The sequence below is a fragment of the Myxocyprinus asiaticus genome, chromosome 22 (genome assembly GCF_019703515.2).
Source record: "Myxocyprinus asiaticus isolate MX2 ecotype Aquarium Trade chromosome 22, UBuf_Myxa_2, whole genome shotgun sequence".
Lineage (NCBI taxonomy): Eukaryota > Metazoa > Chordata > Actinopteri > Cypriniformes > Catostomidae > Myxocyprinus > Myxocyprinus asiaticus.
In genome coordinates, this window is record NC_059365.1 from 36,342,385 (window position 1) to 36,362,174 (window position 19,790).

Sequence of the window (19,790 nt, forward strand, 5' to 3'; positions counted from 1 at the left end):
AGACTTACAATGAAGGAGGGACCTGAGCCATATCTAGGGACCAGAATATTATAGAGACTTGGTTGTGGGCTCTTTTGACCTGGGCCATTTTCTTTAAAAAGTATTAAAAAAAAAATAATAAATTAAAATGGGTCATGAAATGGAGAATCAAAATGTCCTAGATATTTAGACATATAAGAGGTAACTGTACTATAAAAACATACTGTAAATTTCAGAACTCTTTACACTGTTCGTGACATCATGACACATTGCTCATTTGTATTTACACATCCCACAACATGTGTTATCGCACCCTTGGCCCCGCCCACTGGTGCGCATTTCAAGTCTAGAGAGCAGGCCTTCCGTGGCTGCTATTCCCAACATAACACCTAAGGATGTTTGTTTTGGACTATTTGGACTATTTTTAATGATTTTGTATATGAACATGAACTACACAGACACTTTGACCACTGCCATGTATCTTGCCTCTTTTAAAAGATGCAGTGTCAAGTTACAACTCTGAAGAGGAGAAGGAATTCTCTTTCATTCAGCTGCTGCCTGTATTGCTTTGAGCACAAATGTGTCATGGATGCGTTCTTTCACCCATGTGCACTATTTTTAATTGTTGGTGTATGTAAACATAGGACGTTTTTGACGATGGACTTCTTTGACCGTTTCGGTGTGTTTCCGGCGATGTGCGCCTCAGTGCACCTACAGTATGTGTGTGCGTCATTTCACCGGTTTTGGACAATTATGCGTTTGGTTTTTTCGGCTCATGTCAGTGTTGATTGTTTGTGAACCATCATAATACGATTCCAGCTTTGCAAAGGAACTGTTATTGAAAGATGGGACAGTTAAAAACACTTTAAAAATGTAAGTAAACTATTTCATTCATGAAAATTTCAAATGTCATGTCTGTTTGATAGTTTATGGTGCTGAATGTTAACAGTTGTTCTTGAGATGAACAGTTTAATATATTCAGATGCAGTGTTGGGTAACGTTACTTTTAAAAGTAACTCGTTAGAATATTGCGTTACAACTTAAAAAACTTAATTAATGAATAAGTTAATTTTTTATGGAAAGTAAAGCATTACATTACATTTGCGTTATTTTTGTGTTACTTTTTTTCTCACAGCCACTTTCTCTTCTGCTATGCTATGTATTCCATGCAAATAAGCCATGCGTTACATACAAGAGACATTACAGGTCATGCTAGCTACTGTACAACACCAACATAGTAAACAAACAGATATTTAGAAAGTAGGTCTTCACGTCATATTTATAATAAAGAATCAATAACATGACTACGCATGATTTGTTTTTCCATCAACATGGCAGCCAGTATGAATAATGAAGAATAACCACTGTCTTACCTAAAGCAGCAAAGTCCAACACTTGAACCTGCATCATATACGTCATCATGTGCTGTGCCCATCGACAATGTCGGTCAACTTAAGATGTTTTTCAAAAGTCAGGATAAAATTCAGTGGGGAATGCCAGCCTAATATGTTGAAGGAATGTGTCTGATAAAGAATATTTTTTACTTAAGTCATCTCTGTGCACGCTTGTATTGAGTTGTTCCACAGTGCGTACAGATGCCACTGGTTGATCGCATACAACATCAAAGGCGCATGTTGATACAACTTGAATGGAATCTTTTTTAATGCAACCAAAATGTCAAAATAATGGTTTGTTTTATGAATCAAACTACTTTTTATTATAAAACAAAAATGTAGAATATTTTTAGAAACTAAGACATTTTCTCTGCATACACAATCGATGTAGAACGTTGCTCGGAGCCACTGATCCAAGTCAGCTTTTCTCATCCCATTCTTCCAGTTACGGGGAGCTGTAACATGGAGCAGTTTCACTCAACCAAATGTTGACCTCATATTATGCTTAAACGTGCAATTTTCCCGGCTTGTATAGCTAATGCGCATGCGCGTTAGCGAGTTGATTGACATGCGATGTCTGTATCTAAAAGGTGATTGGCACTTTTACCTGCAAGGCAGGACTTGCTTTCTACATCCATTGACTATTGGGTACTAGAGCTTCTTGGTTGAGTGTCCCAATTTCTCCCATTAATTTAAATAGAAGTGACTGGTATCTGCTAAATAGTCTCTGGCCTCACATTCCATAGAACTACAAAGCCCGTCATGCACTGCGTCTTCTCCCCAAAGTTTGCACACTTTTACTCCTGATACAGGGAAAGTAGAGGTGTACAAAAGCAACGCGTTACTTTATTTAAAAAGTAACTCTGATATTATGGTCTAAAATAAAAAATATTGCATTACTTTACTCATTACTCAAAAAAGTAATCTGATTATGTAATGCGTGTAACACTGTTCGGATGCCATGTGTTGGATGTGCGTTATGTGTAAACACTGCAGTTTTGTTTTATAATGTTGAGGCGCATGTACATAGATGATACAATTATAATAAAATAGCACTTCATGGACCCTTTAATGCAAAATGCAAAAAGGTTGGGATCAGGCACTTTTGCAGATCTAATGGCGTCAGACCATTTTGAATTAATATGCATTGCAACTTCCTATGTTGGAGCCATGAGTGGGCTTGAGACACATTGAGCTGAGATGCTCATGTTAGAGACACAGATTCAAATCTGGCCTGTGCAATAAAAATAGCAAAAATCCCCAAAATAAAATAAAACATGAGGCTTTAAAACCCCTAACCATTAGTAGCTTGATTTCCCAGTGTAAATCAGTGAACTCACCTGGCATCATAGTCTTGCAGACAGACACATTGTTTTCAGTGCATAACACACTGTGCAACCTCCCCCTGCTGTTTTACTGACAAGCCTAACAGTTTGATCTTCATGTAGAGCAAAACATTGTCTTAACACTGCCTGTTTCATTCACCCTATCCTTCCCACACATATCTGCTACTGTAAGCCCATTTCACACTTTTAAAACTACTTCTCCAGCCTGAGCAATGTCATTTTTGACATTTTACACCAGCCACAGTCAAATAAGATGTATGTTGTTTCATAAAATATTGTATTTATTTTGCTAAGTGTAATGATTCAAAGTTCACAAGGAAGTGTGCAGGTTCTGTCAGCATAATGGCTTATGTGAGAGTATTGCAGGTTTCTGGGGTTTTGGTTATGGGTGTAATAAGTGACTGTGCTCTGTTCAGGAAGTGCAGCTTGCAGTAATTTCTTATCCATTCCTCCGTTCTGAGGTCAACGGCGCTCAAATTTTTTACATGCTCTCAGCTAGTTACTGCATTATGTCATGGACTGATTTCGATTGGAGTTACAAATATGTACTTTGCCATGGCAACAGGGGACAAAATAAAGCTGAGGAGGGTCCTGAGGAAACTTGATCGCATGGGAGGAGCATGTGTGTGTATGGGTGTGTGTGACTTGTATTGCCGCATCTTCAGTCTTTGCTGTTAAGTACAAACAGACACAAAGACACTGTTCACATGTCCAACAGACTGATCTCACAGTGAAATCGGACACAGTAGTTTGACTTTTCTTTTTTTGCTAAAATCAGTCTGTGCAATGATTTTCTTCCCGAACGCTCCCGTTCCCACAAACCTGCATGATGTTATCAGATGACATGAAAATTATGCCTGACTTGCTTGAAGTTGTTATCTTGACACTAAATTGACCATTTTCGAGTCTGAGTTTCACATCCTTTGATGACACAGTGTGTGTGTGTGCTTTGCTCTGCCATTCTTCTAAAGCCCTGCTGACTACCTGCCTGCTCTTAATATTGGATAATTTAATGCACAAGCTGTGTGCACATTTATTTTAAGTTATATTATATATATATATATATACAGGGTTGGGGAGTAATGGAATACATGTAATGGGATTACGTATTTAAAATAGAAAATATAAGTAACTGTATTCCACTACAGTTACACTTTAAATAATTGGTAATTAGAATACAATTACATTCAAAAAGTATTTTGATTACTGAAGAGATTACTTTGCATTTTTATTGTCATTTTTTTCATTTAATATTTAGTGCTTTCAGATGGAAAACATTTATACATATAAATGATGCGATCCAAAGTGCATTTGAACAGCGGTGAAACACTTTCTTATGATGTGTTACATTCATATGAGCAGACAGAGAAGTACGTTTGGAACTGTGAAGTAAGTCACAAATAAACCTTGTGTAAATTGTCAGCTTTATGCTAAGCTAAAATGCTATTTCTAGCCATTTTACATGCGCATGATACCAGGCACAATCATATTTTTTTATCAAGAAAATTCACGTTAGATCATAATTTCTCTTTTTTAGTAAGACCTTTGATATTAGGGCAAAAATCATATTCTTGATAATATTTTTTTTATTGTTTTCCTGTAAAAATATCTAAAAATCCTTAAAACAAGATCTTATAACAAGAATTAGATTTGTCTTGTTTTAGAAACAACACTGCATAAGATATTTAGGCTTTTCAGAGAATGTATTTTTAATGTGTATTTTGTCTTACTGTACTGGCAGAGTTTTTATAGTCAAAACAAGTGAAAAAATCTACCAGTGCTGAAGAAGTAATTCAAAGTATTTAGAATATGTTACTGACCTTGAGTAATCTAACGGAATACGTTATAAATGACTATAAATTTCAAAAGTAACCCTCCCAACCCTGTATATATACAGTATATATATATATATATATATATATATATATATATATATATATATATATATATATATATATATGACGTTTTTCTTTTTTTGCATTCATTAATAAATAAAATAAAAAAAGAGATCCACATCAGATTTTTCAGTCTCTGACCACCCGCTCCCATCCACATCTCATGGAAGTACCATCTGCTACCGCCTTCCAGGGGCGCCTTAACGCATGGGCTTAAACAGGCTGAAGCACAGGGGCCTACAACTCCCATGGTGCCCAGCTTGTGGCCAAGGGGTCCATTTTACCCTATCCTTGAACCCCCCCCCCCCAACAAATGAAAGGGGGCTCATGGGCCCAGGAGCACCTTAAAGTGCCCCTGCCGTCTTCAACTCGAAAATGTAATCCTGTGCCACAAGAAATCAAATCGGGTCCCACAAATCCTGTGGGAGTTCCGTGGGAATGCAGACCTCTAACACAGGGGAAGGTGAACATGCTGGAGCTGATGAAAAAGTATATGGTAGGAGATGCCGCTTGTTGGTGAGTTGGCATAATGTGGCCGATCTTAGTAAACCTGAACTCTTGGAAACAACATGCCGAGTTCCCGTATGATAATTTTGCATCTAAATAAAAACATGCAACCATCACTGCTGGGTCTTCCAGCATCTGCCCTTTTCTTTTCCATTTCTTATCTCTCTGTACCTCTGTTTCTGCTGCTCTGTCTTTCCAATTTCTTTCCCAAAGACCAGATGGTTTGGAAGAAGTCATAGCCTCGTTTCCCATGCTTAACTCTAGGAATTCTGCATCTTTGTTAAAGGACTGATCTGTAACAAAGCAACTAACTCAAAGTATTAAACTTTGACACATAACTCAGTTTAAGCAATCCGACTTATGATTTTCATAAAATCCCATAAGCTGTGTCCCTAAAGACACACTATACACTATGCACATACAAAATATACTATGCACTCAGCCATGTAGTGTATGAATTTTCAAAGTTTAGTTTCGTACCAAATGGAACTACACGGAAGCATTTGCCGTTTAACAGCTGACGGAAGTGACGTTTCAAGTGCACATGATGTGTTGCCGCTACCTTTAGTGTTAGCCAACCTCAGTTCAACACTTGTACTGTATATTAAAAAACGTACATATTCACACAGCTTGGGGTGATGGTAAAGCATTCAGCTCACATTTGTAAGGTACTGTATCCACTGAAGTTTCGCTAGCTGCTACATTCTTTATTATTTACAACTGTTTTGTCAGACCAGCAGACCAGGGGGGTTGCCATCTTACTTTAGGCCAAAATATGGAACGTCCCGACTACTATTCACAACCCTAACCCAGAAGCACCCAGCAACTGCATAGCAACATGCTAATAACCACTTAGAGCTACTCCTAGCAAATGCATAGCAATGCATTGGGAACCAATCACAACGCCATAGCATTTTGGTGATAACTTTTGCATGGGCAAGCATCGCTCTAAACCTAAAACTCTAGTTTGATTAATAATTATTGATTATGTTCTAAGCACTTTCCTTGATCAGTGGTTAAAAAGTGATAGTTTTACTTTTGTATTTGTTAACATGATATATCTAAATAATTTAAATCATACTTTTACAGGTTGATTTTTTTTTTTTTTAAATACACATGAATTCCCTTCTGTTTATCACCCCTTAGATGTTTTACAAACTTCCTAGATGCATCTATCCTGATTAGGGAGCATTATTTAGAATAAAATGCATATGAAGTGGTTTCTCAGCTACCCTAAAGCAGAGCTCATTATGAGTGTCTCTGATACGTGCAGGAGTCTGTGAGCTGTATAAACTGTGTTTGTGCTCATAACAAAGGTAAGAAGCCAGGGGAGCAGTGTAAAGGATGAGACAAAGGAGAGAGAGAGGGAGAGAGAGAGCGTGAGAGAGACAAAGATCCATTCTAGAGACTGTTTGAGTGCCTTATTAATTATTTACTCTGATTGTACACGGTCCTGTAATTGCCATCTTGGCTAGTGAATAATTGATGACGTGTAGGAGAGCCCAGTCTCTCTCTCTCTTTCTCTCTCTCTTTCACACACACACACACACACACACACACACACACACACACACACACACACACCTTGCCTTTTTGCACACCTTTATTGTTAATGTTATCTTTTCCTAATTAACCAATGATTTTGAAATTGGGAGAAAGTCAATGATATGATTTTTCAACCTCAGGTCACTTCCAAAACATTCTTTATGCTATTATACAAAATAAATTAATGGACATTATGACAGGAAACTCTTACATGGCTTTAAAATAATTACACTACAGCTACAACCAGTTCGTCCAGTGGACCAATAGCTGCAGCGCAGTCAAATGTTTGTATTTTGATTACGCTTTTTGTCGCTCTGTCACTCTTGTGATGTAATTGGATATCTGTCTAGCAGAATTACAGTGTGTTAAGAGAGAGGGACATTGTGAATGGAACAAAATGCAGAGTGCTAATCCGATGCAAGGTCTATAATAGAGATCGCCCCTTTCTACCCATTTTACCTGTCCCACAGAAGAGCAGCTTTTCATAGAAAGCAACAAATGCTCACTGCGAATGGTTGCCAAGAATTGGAGCCATGGCAGCTTTTAAAAATACCGCTGCTGAAATATAGATTTTTTTTTTTCCTTCTTTTTGTTTTTTGTTTAACATAATAAGTGAGAGACTCTAGGGATGTGTGCGTATGTGTGTGTGAGACGATGGGTGAGCAGACAGAGATGCTCTTTTTCACACATCATGTGAAGACGTTTGTTTGTGTGTATGTGCATGAATGTATGTACGTATGCCTGCACATATGTCTTTATACATATTCTCATAAACTCAACACACCAGATACAACAAGCTGTACTCTGTGTTATAATGAGGAACTATAGTATCTCATTCTTGGAGAGTGTGTATGGAGAAAAATGGCAAAAGAGATCCATTTCATATGTTATTTTTGTCTCCTAGACAGCAGTGAGATTGAATGGAGATATCTTCTGCTTCTCAGATTTCTCTTCTGAGATAAAGAAAACATAACTGTGAACTTCATTATGTCTTAAGTTAAGAGCAACCTTTGAGCAATGACATTTTCTTCTGGGACTTCATACACAATCAGCCACAACATTAAAACACCTGCTTAATATTGTGTAGGTTCCCCTCGTGCTGCCAAAACAGCACCAGCCCACATCTCAGAATAGCATTCTGAGATGATATTATAGATATATTATAAATGATAGAATCTGAGTAGACTTCACATGAGGTCAGTAACATAAGTTGTTTTAACCACTCAATGATGATTTAAAGTAAAATAGCCTATATGTAGTAAAAAAAAAAAAAAAAAAGGTCTTGTTTACATTTTGAATTCATGACACTAATGCGCTAACATGCTTCATGCGGCCATAATATATGTTGGTTACACTGTTATTATAATTTATGATAACACTGATACTATTGCAAATATTGGTGTTTAAAAGTGTTAATGGGCAGAATAAAGACAGAAGAAGGAGGATAAGATTACTTTGGGCAGATGTGTGAAGGGCTTTCGCTGCCGATGAGTGAATGGGCACTTGAGAGTATTTGAGTAGATTTGATACCTTTTGTAGACAAATTTAACAACAACAACAACAAACATTTGCATGACATGGTCTTGGAAAATGGTTCTACGTGAACGATCGTACAGATGTAGGTAAATTTGCACCAGCTTACTAATAACTCTGCATGCCAGTGTATTCATGTTGATTGATTTTGACTGACTGAACAATGTAAACAAAATTAGCTGTCGGCTTTAATGTAGGTGAAGCTCCAGGTCACACCTACGGATGACGTGGACCAATGGCAGTAAGATGGTGTTTAGTAGACGGTAGGAATTTTTCTGAAAAGTTTGCTCAGGCAAGCTTTTATGAACCACCAAAATGAATGTAAAAACACCTTCTTTTTGGCCAGATTTTGTTCTAAATGACATCACATCCATTCGTTCTTCGATTTTGTATGAAGTATATTGGTGTCTTAATGTTGGACTTTATACTCTGTGAGACTTAAAAGTAATTTTTTCATGGAAATGTTTGCAAAAAAATGTTCCTACTCCCTTGAAAATATTAATGAAATAAGTGTCCTGAGATATCTCACCATTCTCTGTGACAGCTGTAGACTCTGTAAACAGCAAACAAAAATGTGTCTGCGGGCTGTGGACAATGACGCTTTCAATCATTTTGCGTGTTCTCGTAGTATTGTAGTTGCAGTGAGTTATTGAGGCTTACTGCCATTTTTGTGCCATGTTGCTCATAACAGTTGTCAGTTGAGGGTGCTATGTTGCTGCTGTTCTCAATAAAGCTCATTTGGTATCTTTGGTGTGTGGAGTTTTGGAAAGGGGGCGTGGCTAATCCAACGGCTCAGCTTGGGGAAATTCTAGAATGGCTAAAATCACTTACAGCGCCTTTAAGTTAAAAGGAAACTCACTGCTAAAATGGTATCCTTGTCCATTGTGAATATTCAGTGTAGCTGTGTACGAAGCATAGCCCACACAGAGGTCACTGCCAAACCAAGCAACTTCCTATTGGCCCATGCGGCAAATTCACCTGTCAAAGTTCACCAAACTTGAAATCCACGTGAAATCCGTGAGAAGAAATTCTTCGCCACCAGAAGTCTATCGCGCAAAATACACGATTGCGTGGATTCCCATTGACGTGACTGTATTTTGGGATTTTGCCATGTGATAGTATGTGTGACCATGCCTTAAGTGATGCTACAATAGTCTCTTTTTTAAAAAAACATGTTTTATCCCCTTTTCTCCCCAATTTGAAAGCCCAATTCCCACTATTTAGTAGGTCCTCATGGTGGTGCGGTTACTCACCTCAATCCGGGTGGCGGAGGACAAGTCTCAGTTGTCTCCGCTTCTGAGACCGTCAGTTTGCACATCTTATCACATGGCTCATTGTGCATGACACCATGGAGACTCCCAGATGTGGAGGCTCATGCTACTCTCCGTGATTCACGCACAACTTACCACGCGCCCCACTGAGAGCGAGAACCACTAATTGCGACCACGAGGAGGTTACCCCATGTGACTCTACCCTCCCTAGCAACTGGGCCAATTTTGGTTGCTTAGGAGACCTGGCTGGAGTCACTGGCTGGAGTCACTCAGCACACCCTGGATTCGAACTTGCGACTTCAGGGGTGGGAGTCAGCATCAATACTCGCTGAGCTACCCAAGCCCCCCTACAATAGTCTCTTTAAGGTCTGCAGTACAGCTCTTCACAGAGCCTTAGGTGAGGGACCATGGCCTTCACTTTCTGAAGCTACCTGTCCAGCCTTTCTGGTCCCCATGCCAGTCCCCTGAGTTACAGACAGAGACAAGTGCAGCAGGTGCTCTAGGCCAGCAGTAATTCCTGACTCTGAGTTGGAGGCACATTATGAACTGACAGGGCCACACATCCCCCTGTAATTGATTGCAGGCCAGCGTAATGAGGTGATGGCTTACAACAGAGACGCCAACTCCCTCATTATCTTTACCCACTTTTTTAAGAGAGAGAGCGAGAGACAGCCTGAGAGAGAGAGAGAGATAGAGAGAGAGAGAGAGAGAGAGAGAGAGAGAGAGAGAGAGAGAGAGAAAGAAAGAGAGACAGAGAAAAGGATGAAGAGAAAGAAACACTAAGACTAATAACCGAGCCCTGGCTCTAGAAGGCCATTAATTATTTATGTTGTTTTAATAAGTTTTAGATTCAGCATGAGAGTTAGTCTTACTTGCTCTCACTCTCTATCCACACCTCAATTTTGGCTCTTCCATCATTCTGTCGTTTCCTATAGCTGTCTGTTCATTTCATTCTAGGGTTTTTGTATCACAGGTCAAATATACTGTATATCATTGCAAGGGCCGGTAGGGGACTTGATGGTGACAAGTGTCCACACTAAGAGTTAAAAACACTTGTCTCTGTGAAAGTGATAATCATATCACATAATTAAGTATATATGGTTTGTAATGACTGTAAAAAAAAAATGCTGTGCTAATCAGTACACTGCAAAAAAATAAATAAATACAAATAAATAAATAAATAAATAAATAAATAAATAAATGCCAGGTTCAACACTAAGTTCGATCAAAAGCAATTGTGAAAACATTGTTTATTAACACAAACAAATATTTTGAATTGTTGCTTGTTAATCTATCACAAATAAAAAGAAAGCAAAAATCATGGTTACAGTAAAGCACTTACAATGGAAGTGAATGTGGCCAATCCATAAACATTGAAATATACACGGTTTCAAAAGTTAAGCTATAAGAACTAAATATGATACATGTTAACATGACTTTAGTGTGATAAAATAGCTTACTAAGCTTATCTGTGTACAGTAATATCCAATATTACAACATCTTTTTCATGGCAATGTAACGCCTGTAAACCCTGTTATCTGGTAAATGCCATAACGCTGGGAAATTCCTAATTTTATCATACTAAAATCATGTTAACATGTATAATGTTTGCATCTTGTGGCTATACTTTTTAAACAGTGTGTAATGTAAGGTTAACTGCCCCATTTATTTCTGTCGATTGAGCTCAACTTGTATTGAACCTGGAACATTCCTGTAATCAGTATTTTGACTTGGTTTACTGTAAAAATATATAGACATTCTAAACACAAGATACCTTTACTTCAGAAGCAAACTTTTGTATGATAAAAAAACTACCTAAATTTTGTTAGATTTATGATTAAAACAAGAAATAACTTAAATTCAAATAATTAAAAAAATTACTCATTTATTTATGTCACTTTTATTGGTAGTTATATCGAGGGAGGAAATAAAAGAGAGAATGAAGCGGGATAGAACTGGGACATGATGCAAGCCACGATCAAACTCATGTTGCTAATATGAGCACCAATGCTCAACGTGTTGGAGCATATGCGCAAACTACTAGGCCACAACAATCTTGTATTCGTAAAACTGGCCAAAAATGTACATACAGTATAGGTTATGTCAAACTAATTTTTAATGACACAGTCCAAAAACATTTATGTTTGACATTTGAATTTTGAGTTTGCTAAGACAGCAATGCAGTTAAAATGGATGTCTATGGGGCAAGCATACAACAATTGGCCCAAAGACTTCCTTTGTATGTTCATTTATGTCATCATAATGGGCAAATCGAAATTATTTTCAGTGGTACTCAACAGCAGACCACAGATGCTGTGGTAGAGCTTGCACTTGTATTTAACCCAGAATATTCCTTTGAAGTCTTTTAGTTACACTGGACCATTTTAGAATCTGCCCTGATCGTGTCTTTCCTCTCGCCCCTGTTTTCCTGTCTGAGATCTCCATTCCACCCCAAGTCTTGTCATCTAAAAGCAACCCCATACCCCCCCCCCCCCCCCACACACACACACACACACACACTTCCAAACACCAGGCTAGTCCTGCCCCAATCCAAAGGGAGCTGACCTGCTTTGAAGTGCTGCCTCTTTTCCAGGATGAGACCTGGAATCTCACATTCCCTGTCAACTCCTGCCCAGTGGCAGATGGAGAAGTCTAGACCTACGAGACTCTCTCACGTCACGTGTCACACCCCCCACCCCACCACGCCCTCTCTATTTCCCTCTTTCACCCTCATCTATCTGTTTCTCTCTTTCTTCCCTGTATTCCGTGTCTCTGACGGTAGGGCAGGTTTCGGCGCTGATCCGTGCAGGATTCTCTACTTTCAAATGGTGACTGGGGTGGTGATGAACACAGTACTCCCTCTAATATCTGAGAAGAGCTTCACTTACAGCCCTTGTCTCCTGCTGTGTTTTAATTCAATCCTTATTGATCCATATCTCTCCTTCCAAGGTCTCCAATATCATATAAATGGAGCTCAGGGATGGGTTCCCCATATTATTGTATTCCATGGCCATAAAGGGCATTAGCAGCCAACAGAGCAACCCAGATCAAGTATCAGTCGATACTAGCTAAAGAGAGCAGGCTTTCTCTCTCCTTGTCTCTATCTTTCTTTCTTAATTTCTTTCTATCCGTCTTTCTCGCTAGATTTCTCTCTATTTCTCCTATCTCTTTTTATCTCTCTGTGGGCATTCGCTTTAAGAGTGCTGATGGGGTTAAAGTATATATTGTGATTATTTCACGCAGTAAAGTGAGGTTAAAAAAAATAGCTTGAGTTAGCACTGTGTTTTTAAAGATATTGTTACTGTCTTATTAGGGAGAAATCAATGCTGTCTGCAAATGCCGAACATTTATATCACAGACAGGGCTTTTCTTACCACTTTTTCTCCCAGCATTCCTCTCTCCGCGCACTCTGTGGGGCAGCAGCGCGGAGGTTATCCTGTGGTTAATGTGACATGGCTGTCTGCGACCTTGCTGATTGTTAACTGCCCGGATTATTATTGTGATAATGTGGCAATTAAAAGGAAAGCACTCCATCAAAATAGTGGGGCTTATGGTCCTGGAGATGAATGCATAGATATTACCAGCCAGGGGAAATGCATTAAGACTGCAATCCATTTCTTACTGTAGCCTACCTCCAGCAGAGGAGGCTATTACGTCTCATCTTCATTGATATCCATTCCCAATCAATAGTGCCAGGCTGAGGTAAAAATATGAGTAAATCAACAAGGCAGAGTTAGTCTTCAATATAAAGGATGAAAAATCAAAGCTCATCTCTAATTACACATCATACGTCTACACAGAGTGTCTTCTCAGAGTCTGCATTGAGACTGGGCTAAATCACTCTCTGTCGGCTGTTAGCGTGCTGCATAAAACACATGGTTTTATTTTCCTGACTGTGAAAATTATATCAATGTTTTTTTTCTTGTAGTTTAAAACTGAAGTGTGTCATTTTTTTTATTTATTTAATAATATGTTATCATATATATATGCAGTCAACTACTGTATAAGTAAGCCATCTGAAGGTTGATTTCCCTGAAAATGGTAAACACTGTGGCTCTATGGCACTATCAAAACATTGTGCAGACTCACAACATTGGCACAAACAACAGTGTTAGTTTGGGGCAAGACCATCTGCTTACTGGCCAATGGCAAATGCAGGAGTGTTTAGCGAACTCTTTGAAAACAATCATTATTGTTGCTATTCCTTTTGGTGACACTAGGGCACAGAAATACTCTATTCAGCTTTAAAGGCTTGTGAATGCATGTGTTTTCATGTGGTCAAGTCACTAAGTCTTTTTTCTTTCTTTGTTTTCCAGATTTTTCCTGAAATTCTTCTTAAAGTGTAACCAGAACTGTTTGAAAAATGCAGGGAATCCCAGAGACATGAGGCGATTTCAGGTGAGAATACAGATATACAGAAAAATGTTTTGTTTGGTATGGTACATTTGGACAACCAACCAAAATAAACATGTTTTGGTGTTTCCATAGGTGGTGGTGTCCACCACAGTTAATGTGGACGGCCATGTCTTGGCTGTTTCAGATAACATGTTCGTTCACAACAACTCCAAACATGGGCGGCGGGCACGACGCCTGGACCCCTCTGAAGGTAAGATGTAAACCTTTCCAAATTACCATATTTACCACAATGTGAATTAGAAAGTTTATTATTAGACTGGTGATATTCATTCATTCAAAAAAAAAAAAAAAAAACATGCATATGTTGTGTTTTAAATGCTGGTCTCTAGCATGGGATGCTAATATGCTACCATCCCCAAAAGGCTTCTTGACTAGTTTAACCTGCAAGTCAACCAGCTAGACCAGTACCAAACCAACACTAACCATCATAAACCATTATGATTGGAAACCTGCATGGAAATTGCATTGAAACTGATCTAAGCTGGTCTTTTCAACAGAGAATAAAGTAAAAAGACAAACATCTTAATCAGTTCTCACCTACTTTTCAGAATACAGGTAAATCAGATCATGTTTTCACTTCCCAATGATGCTTTGATGTGATGTGATGAAAGTTTACCTAGAATAACCTCTTCCCAGCTGACCTCAGAACAGTTCCTTTATGTAATAAATTGTTATTAGCTCTGTGACTTTTGTGTGAGAACCGTTGCTGTGGAATTACCACAGAGCTCCTGTTTCCAAACTGAGGGAAAGCAGTCATTGCTCTACTTTTAGTAACACTCAGTAATCCTCTGGAGAGCAGAACATGAAGAGGAAGTCACAGACAACAGTGCATTATGGGAAATGGGCAGCCTTTCATCTTTAACACTCTAGAATACCCATGCAGAAATTAAAAAGGGAACAGCTGTTGCATTACACCTCAACAGGTGAATGCAAATCACACCCAAAGGTTTTGTTTACTTTGTTCTATTAATCTTCACAGGTACCAAACTCCCTGTTTACAGACATGTTTACCTCCACAACAAAGAGAACATTTAAAAACAACTGGAAGTGATTTTGAGTCAAAAGTTTGGAAACTTTGCAGTCCCATGATGTTGTTTGAGTAAAGTGGCGACGAGTTTACGGCACTACATGCATTAATGGGGTCTGAAGTTGCTCCAAAACCCTTTGTTAGCTTACCAGGCTGCGACCAATCAATTCCCGTGCATAGCCAGTGGAGACTGGGGCAGTCACTCAGTCAGCCTGTCTGTCTCCATACCGCCTGCTCAAAGACGGATTTACGAGAAAGACAAAAAACAAAAAACAAAAGTAATGGTTTTATTGAGCTGAGTAATGTGCAGACACCAAAGGAAAAAGGTTCAAATGAGCTCTTACAGTCATCGGGTTTCCTGTTAATAATGTTTTTTTCTTTTGTAATTGAGGATATGTGGAGCAGTGTAAAACACTAGTAAATGTAATTCATTTTTCGATATGTTTCCCAAACTTTGTAGGAACGTTGCCACTGTCCTGCTGTAACTCTGTGTTGTGATCTTGTTTTCCGAAGCAGCCACTCCATGCATTAAGGCCATCAGTCCCAGTGAGGGATGGACGACTGGGGGGGCCACCGTCATCATCATTGGTGACAACTTCTTCGATGGATTACAGGTGGTCTTCGGCACAATGCTGGTTTGGAGTGAGGTAGGTTATGAAGTTTATAAAGTTAAGCTTTGAACATCTATATGAAAAGGTCTGACCCTAATCATCACCTATATTTAGTAATTCTTTTATTATTATTATTATTATTATGTTTGCTCCGTTTATTGTTTTACCAAAAATAGACATTTATTTATTATTTAACTATTTTCAATTCATTATTATATTTTCAAATTATTATTATTTAAATAAATGTCACCCTACTATGAATATAAAAAATATTATATATAAAATTATTATTTCTTATATATCATATCTAAAATAATTATACAGTAAGAATAGTTATATAGTGCTTTTTGATTGAGTACATTGTTTCAAATCCAAGGTACCCCAGCGGGTCCGTGGATATTTCGATTTTCTGACAATATGGCTAAAATCTATAACTGTCTTCTTGAAGTAATGATCACTCTTTAGCTCCAATATTAACTGTTCTTAAATTGGAGACAGTGCTTGTAAATTAAGTGTTAACAACTGAACGTGTGCTCTGATGCCCTCTAGCTCATCACACCTCACGCTATCCGGGTGCAGACGCCCCCAAGACACATCCCTGGGGTCGTGGAGGTGACACTCTCCTACAAGTCCAAGCAATTCTGCAAAGGAGCTCCGGGACGCTTTGTCTACACAGGTATACAACACTTGTTTCTGCCTGGAGCTTTACCCAGCATCTTCAGCATCAGAATACATTTATATCACCATTTTCAGAGGTTGATTTTGTCGTCTTTGTCCATTTTCTCGAGTGCCTCACCTGTCTTTTTTTTAACGTAAAATGAATGTGACTTAGATTCTTTGTGGTCCTCAAAGATGGTTTCCCAAGATGGCATAATGTTAGCAGATCATTTTTGACCATAACAGTTGTGTCTTTACCTTTGTTCGATATCTGTTCTCTTGTGTCCATCAGGCAGGACGAGTATCATTTAGTCAAATTGATGCTTTTCATACACTGATTATTCCATCAGAATAATCCAGATGCCAGTCAAGGTAGGCAAAAGGTCAGATCAAGGACTGTTTGATGCGATAAGAAAATGTCACAGCAATGGTCATAAAAGAGAGAGAAAGAGGGGACTGTGTTCAGGCTTTCTGTTATACATCAGCTTTATCTCAGTGTATTTCCCACTTTCTTTGTTGAAGGCGCCTCTCATTCAAATGCATTCGCCATGTAAGCAGCAAAGAGAGACAACTTTACAATGGAGAGGACAGCCCTGTCTTACCTTCGACCATTCCTTTGCAATGCTAATGTCTGCTCGGACCGACAAGATGATTTGACTGACAGCTGTATGGTGCATCGCTTTTTTATGAATCCTGCATTGTGAATAGCAAAAATTTTCCTTAAAGTTCAAAAGAATATTCTCAACGCGAAGCAAGTGTTTTGCAAATTGTAAAGATGAATGAAACTGCACCTGTAGAATATCTTTGAATCGGAAAGCAGAGATAAAATTAAGGTCATACAAGATAGAGAACAATGTGTTGGACACATACACATGCTTGCTACACCATTTTATAGAAAAGTATTGTTCTGGTCCTCAAATTTGATTGGTCAAGCGGTGTTCCAAAAGTGCTGATTTAGTACAGCAGCACTGGAATGCTTTACTATTTGTATCAGACTGCTTGTCTGTGTTTGCGGCTTTCCGAATAGTGGTGGGGAATTTGATTAATCACAGTGAATCACCAAATCCAAATTTGGTGATCCTTTTGAATCACCAAAAACATTTGTTCACTGCCATGAAGTTTTGTTTATCTGTGTGCAAGAATGCGCTAAGTCTAGGTACAAGTGGGTTTGGTGAAATTGCGTGCACAAAGCGCTTATGGGCTGGATCAAGTGCAGTTTAATTTGTAGGTTATTCTCCAGTTATTGCATCATCTGCGTCCTATTATATTGTCCATTTCTTCAAGCACCAGTGACATAAACAAAGACAGCGCATTCATAAGAAGTTGGTAGTGTAAATAGCTATATGCAATGAATAAGAAAAATAGAAATATGGACGTATGTTTTTTTGTGTGTGTGTATTAACTGCGTCCTTGTTGAATAGCAGGCATATTTCTATGACAGTGACACGCTCCTTTTATAGTCATGGGAAATTTGGTTCTCGTCAGGACTTGGACATAGGCTCTGTTAAATTATAGAGAAAGTATGTATTATTTACTATAATTCTACCGGTCAATTTGCCATCTTAATGCAATGACCTATTTCTCAGGAAAATAGCAAACTGCACTTTGCGCCACTTCATTAACGTACAATACACCCACAGTTTGCATGCATACCCCCAAAGATTGCCAAACGAATTACAGCCGTGATGATATTCAGAACAATAGCACTCTTGCATGTGTGATATTGCTCAAATAGCAATTCCTTTAAGACACAAAATGCCCTATTTCGGACACTGCATGTCAAATCTTTCCCAGAATACATTTTCATTGTACACTGCAAATAAGATACACACATGCATATTTTAGATTGTGGATGCACTGACGTACAGCCAGTAACTTATTTACTGTGCCAGAGATGTGTGAAATTCATGAATGTGAAATGAAGCAGGTTTTTAAATACTAAATAGGCAGACTGTGTATAATTGAAGACGAATGAGAGTGCATCTAACCTCAATGATGTCTTCTCCACCAGGGATTTCCCATAAGCCCCAGTGAGCTCAACTTTTCACTGCATTCCAGCTTGAACCAACTCACTTCTTATCTTTAGGCATTTTCAAATAAACTAAAGCCAGTTTGAATATTTTAAAGGTAGGGCTTTCAGTCGATTCATTCAAAGTTTTTAATCAAATTAATTACATGACATGCCAATTAATTAATAAAATGAATTGCAATTAATCACATATATCAATATTTGCTGAGAAAGGCTCTCAAATTAAGATAATTCAATATAAACAATACAAAATACTTAAAACAATTATACATACAGTATATGTAATATTATAACACAGATTGAAATATATTGCATTAATATGGCAGATGAGTAAAGCACTGATTAGTTAATACAAAAAGTTGCTACAAAAGTCAATAGATTGTTTATTCCCAAATCATTGAACATAACCCTATCTACATAGCAATCAATTTTGCAATGGAGTTCCTCAATCTTTCCTGTTCTGATAGGGCACATTCTTGCTTTCTGTCTGTTTGGTCTACGTACATATGCGTCAGACGAATGCATTTGTAGCATCTTACTGGTTTTTAGCATAATAAACGGCAGGTTTTTTAGGATGCTGTGTCAAGTTTAAAGAAGTTGAACCTCTGAAAATCACATCTCAAGATCCCAGCATTCTGTTGTGCTTCGTCGAGCTGACAAAAATGCGTCCTGGTGACCAGCTCTTATTCTGTGGCTGTGCTGCCTGTGAGGTTAGTTGAGGCACGCTTACTGCCCCCTACTGACGAGGCTCATAAAAACAAAAAGTCAGGGAGCATGATTGTGTTAATTTATTTAAAATAAGCATTTGGGCAACAGGGATTTGGACAGGGTTTCAGTGGAAAAGTACAGTGGTGGATGAAATTGGCATCTTGGTGCAGACACAGATTATTTTTACTATAGTCCTTTTATCTGTCTTTCATTAGCAGTAATGGACACCAGAAATGCATAAAAGACGGTCAGTGGGCCCATTCCACTAACTGTAGGTGGACTGTCTTATCTTTAGTGGGGTGTAGTGGAAACACAGAGCTGTAGTGTTTAGAGGCATGTCTTCTCCGATACCACTGTGATCGCAGTTTTAATGACACCACATCACAAAATGAACCACTGGGGCTGTTACAGTGAAATTTAATCTCTCTGCAGCTGCTCGCTGTGGCTTTACCATTGCTAGCTCCAGTGTTGGTGAAGCTACTTTTAAACTACTTTAGCTTGCCAAGCTACAAGCTACTCATAATTTAAAATAGTTCAACTACAGTCAAGCTGCCCATTTGAAAATGTTAGTGTCACTATAAACTACTAACTAAAAGTAGCTAGGACACACAGAGGACAGTTAAGCCTAATTTAAAATGGCAGAAGCTGAAATTTTCTTCCTGAACAAACTAAAACACCATAGGCAAGCAATGACTGTGTTTATATTACATGCTGCATTATTTTAAAATTAGTTTGTTGAGGGTGATGTAAAAAAAAAAAAGTTGTCAACAGATGATACATTAGTGCATAAGCCAATCAGCAGTGCTCTTCGACTAGCCAAGATCTCCTGTGTCAAAAATTTCAGTGATGCGCATGAACAGGAGAAATATCCA

At 38.4% G+C, this 19,790-nt stretch overlaps 1 protein-coding gene across 5 annotated transcripts in view; it reads left to right on the forward strand.

The window, feature by feature from the left end:
- LOC127413218 (transcription factor COE3-like) overlaps positions 1-19,790 on the forward strand; it is a 135,079-nt gene that overhangs the window by 76,483 nt on the left and 38,806 nt on the right. For 3 of the 5 annotated variants that reach the window (XM_051650163.1, XM_051650162.1, XM_051650160.1), the window contains exons 7-10: positions 13,787-13,868; positions 13,959-14,076; positions 15,427-15,560; positions 16,074-16,200. In XM_051650163.1, the coding sequence (XP_051506123.1) occupies positions 13,787-13,868; positions 13,959-14,076; positions 15,427-15,560; positions 16,074-16,200 (461 nt within the window). The remainder of the gene's footprint in view (positions 1-13,786; positions 13,869-13,958; positions 14,077-15,426; positions 15,561-16,073; positions 16,201-19,790) is intronic. The other 2 variants (XM_051650164.1, XM_051650161.1) reach the window with 1 other exon arrangement.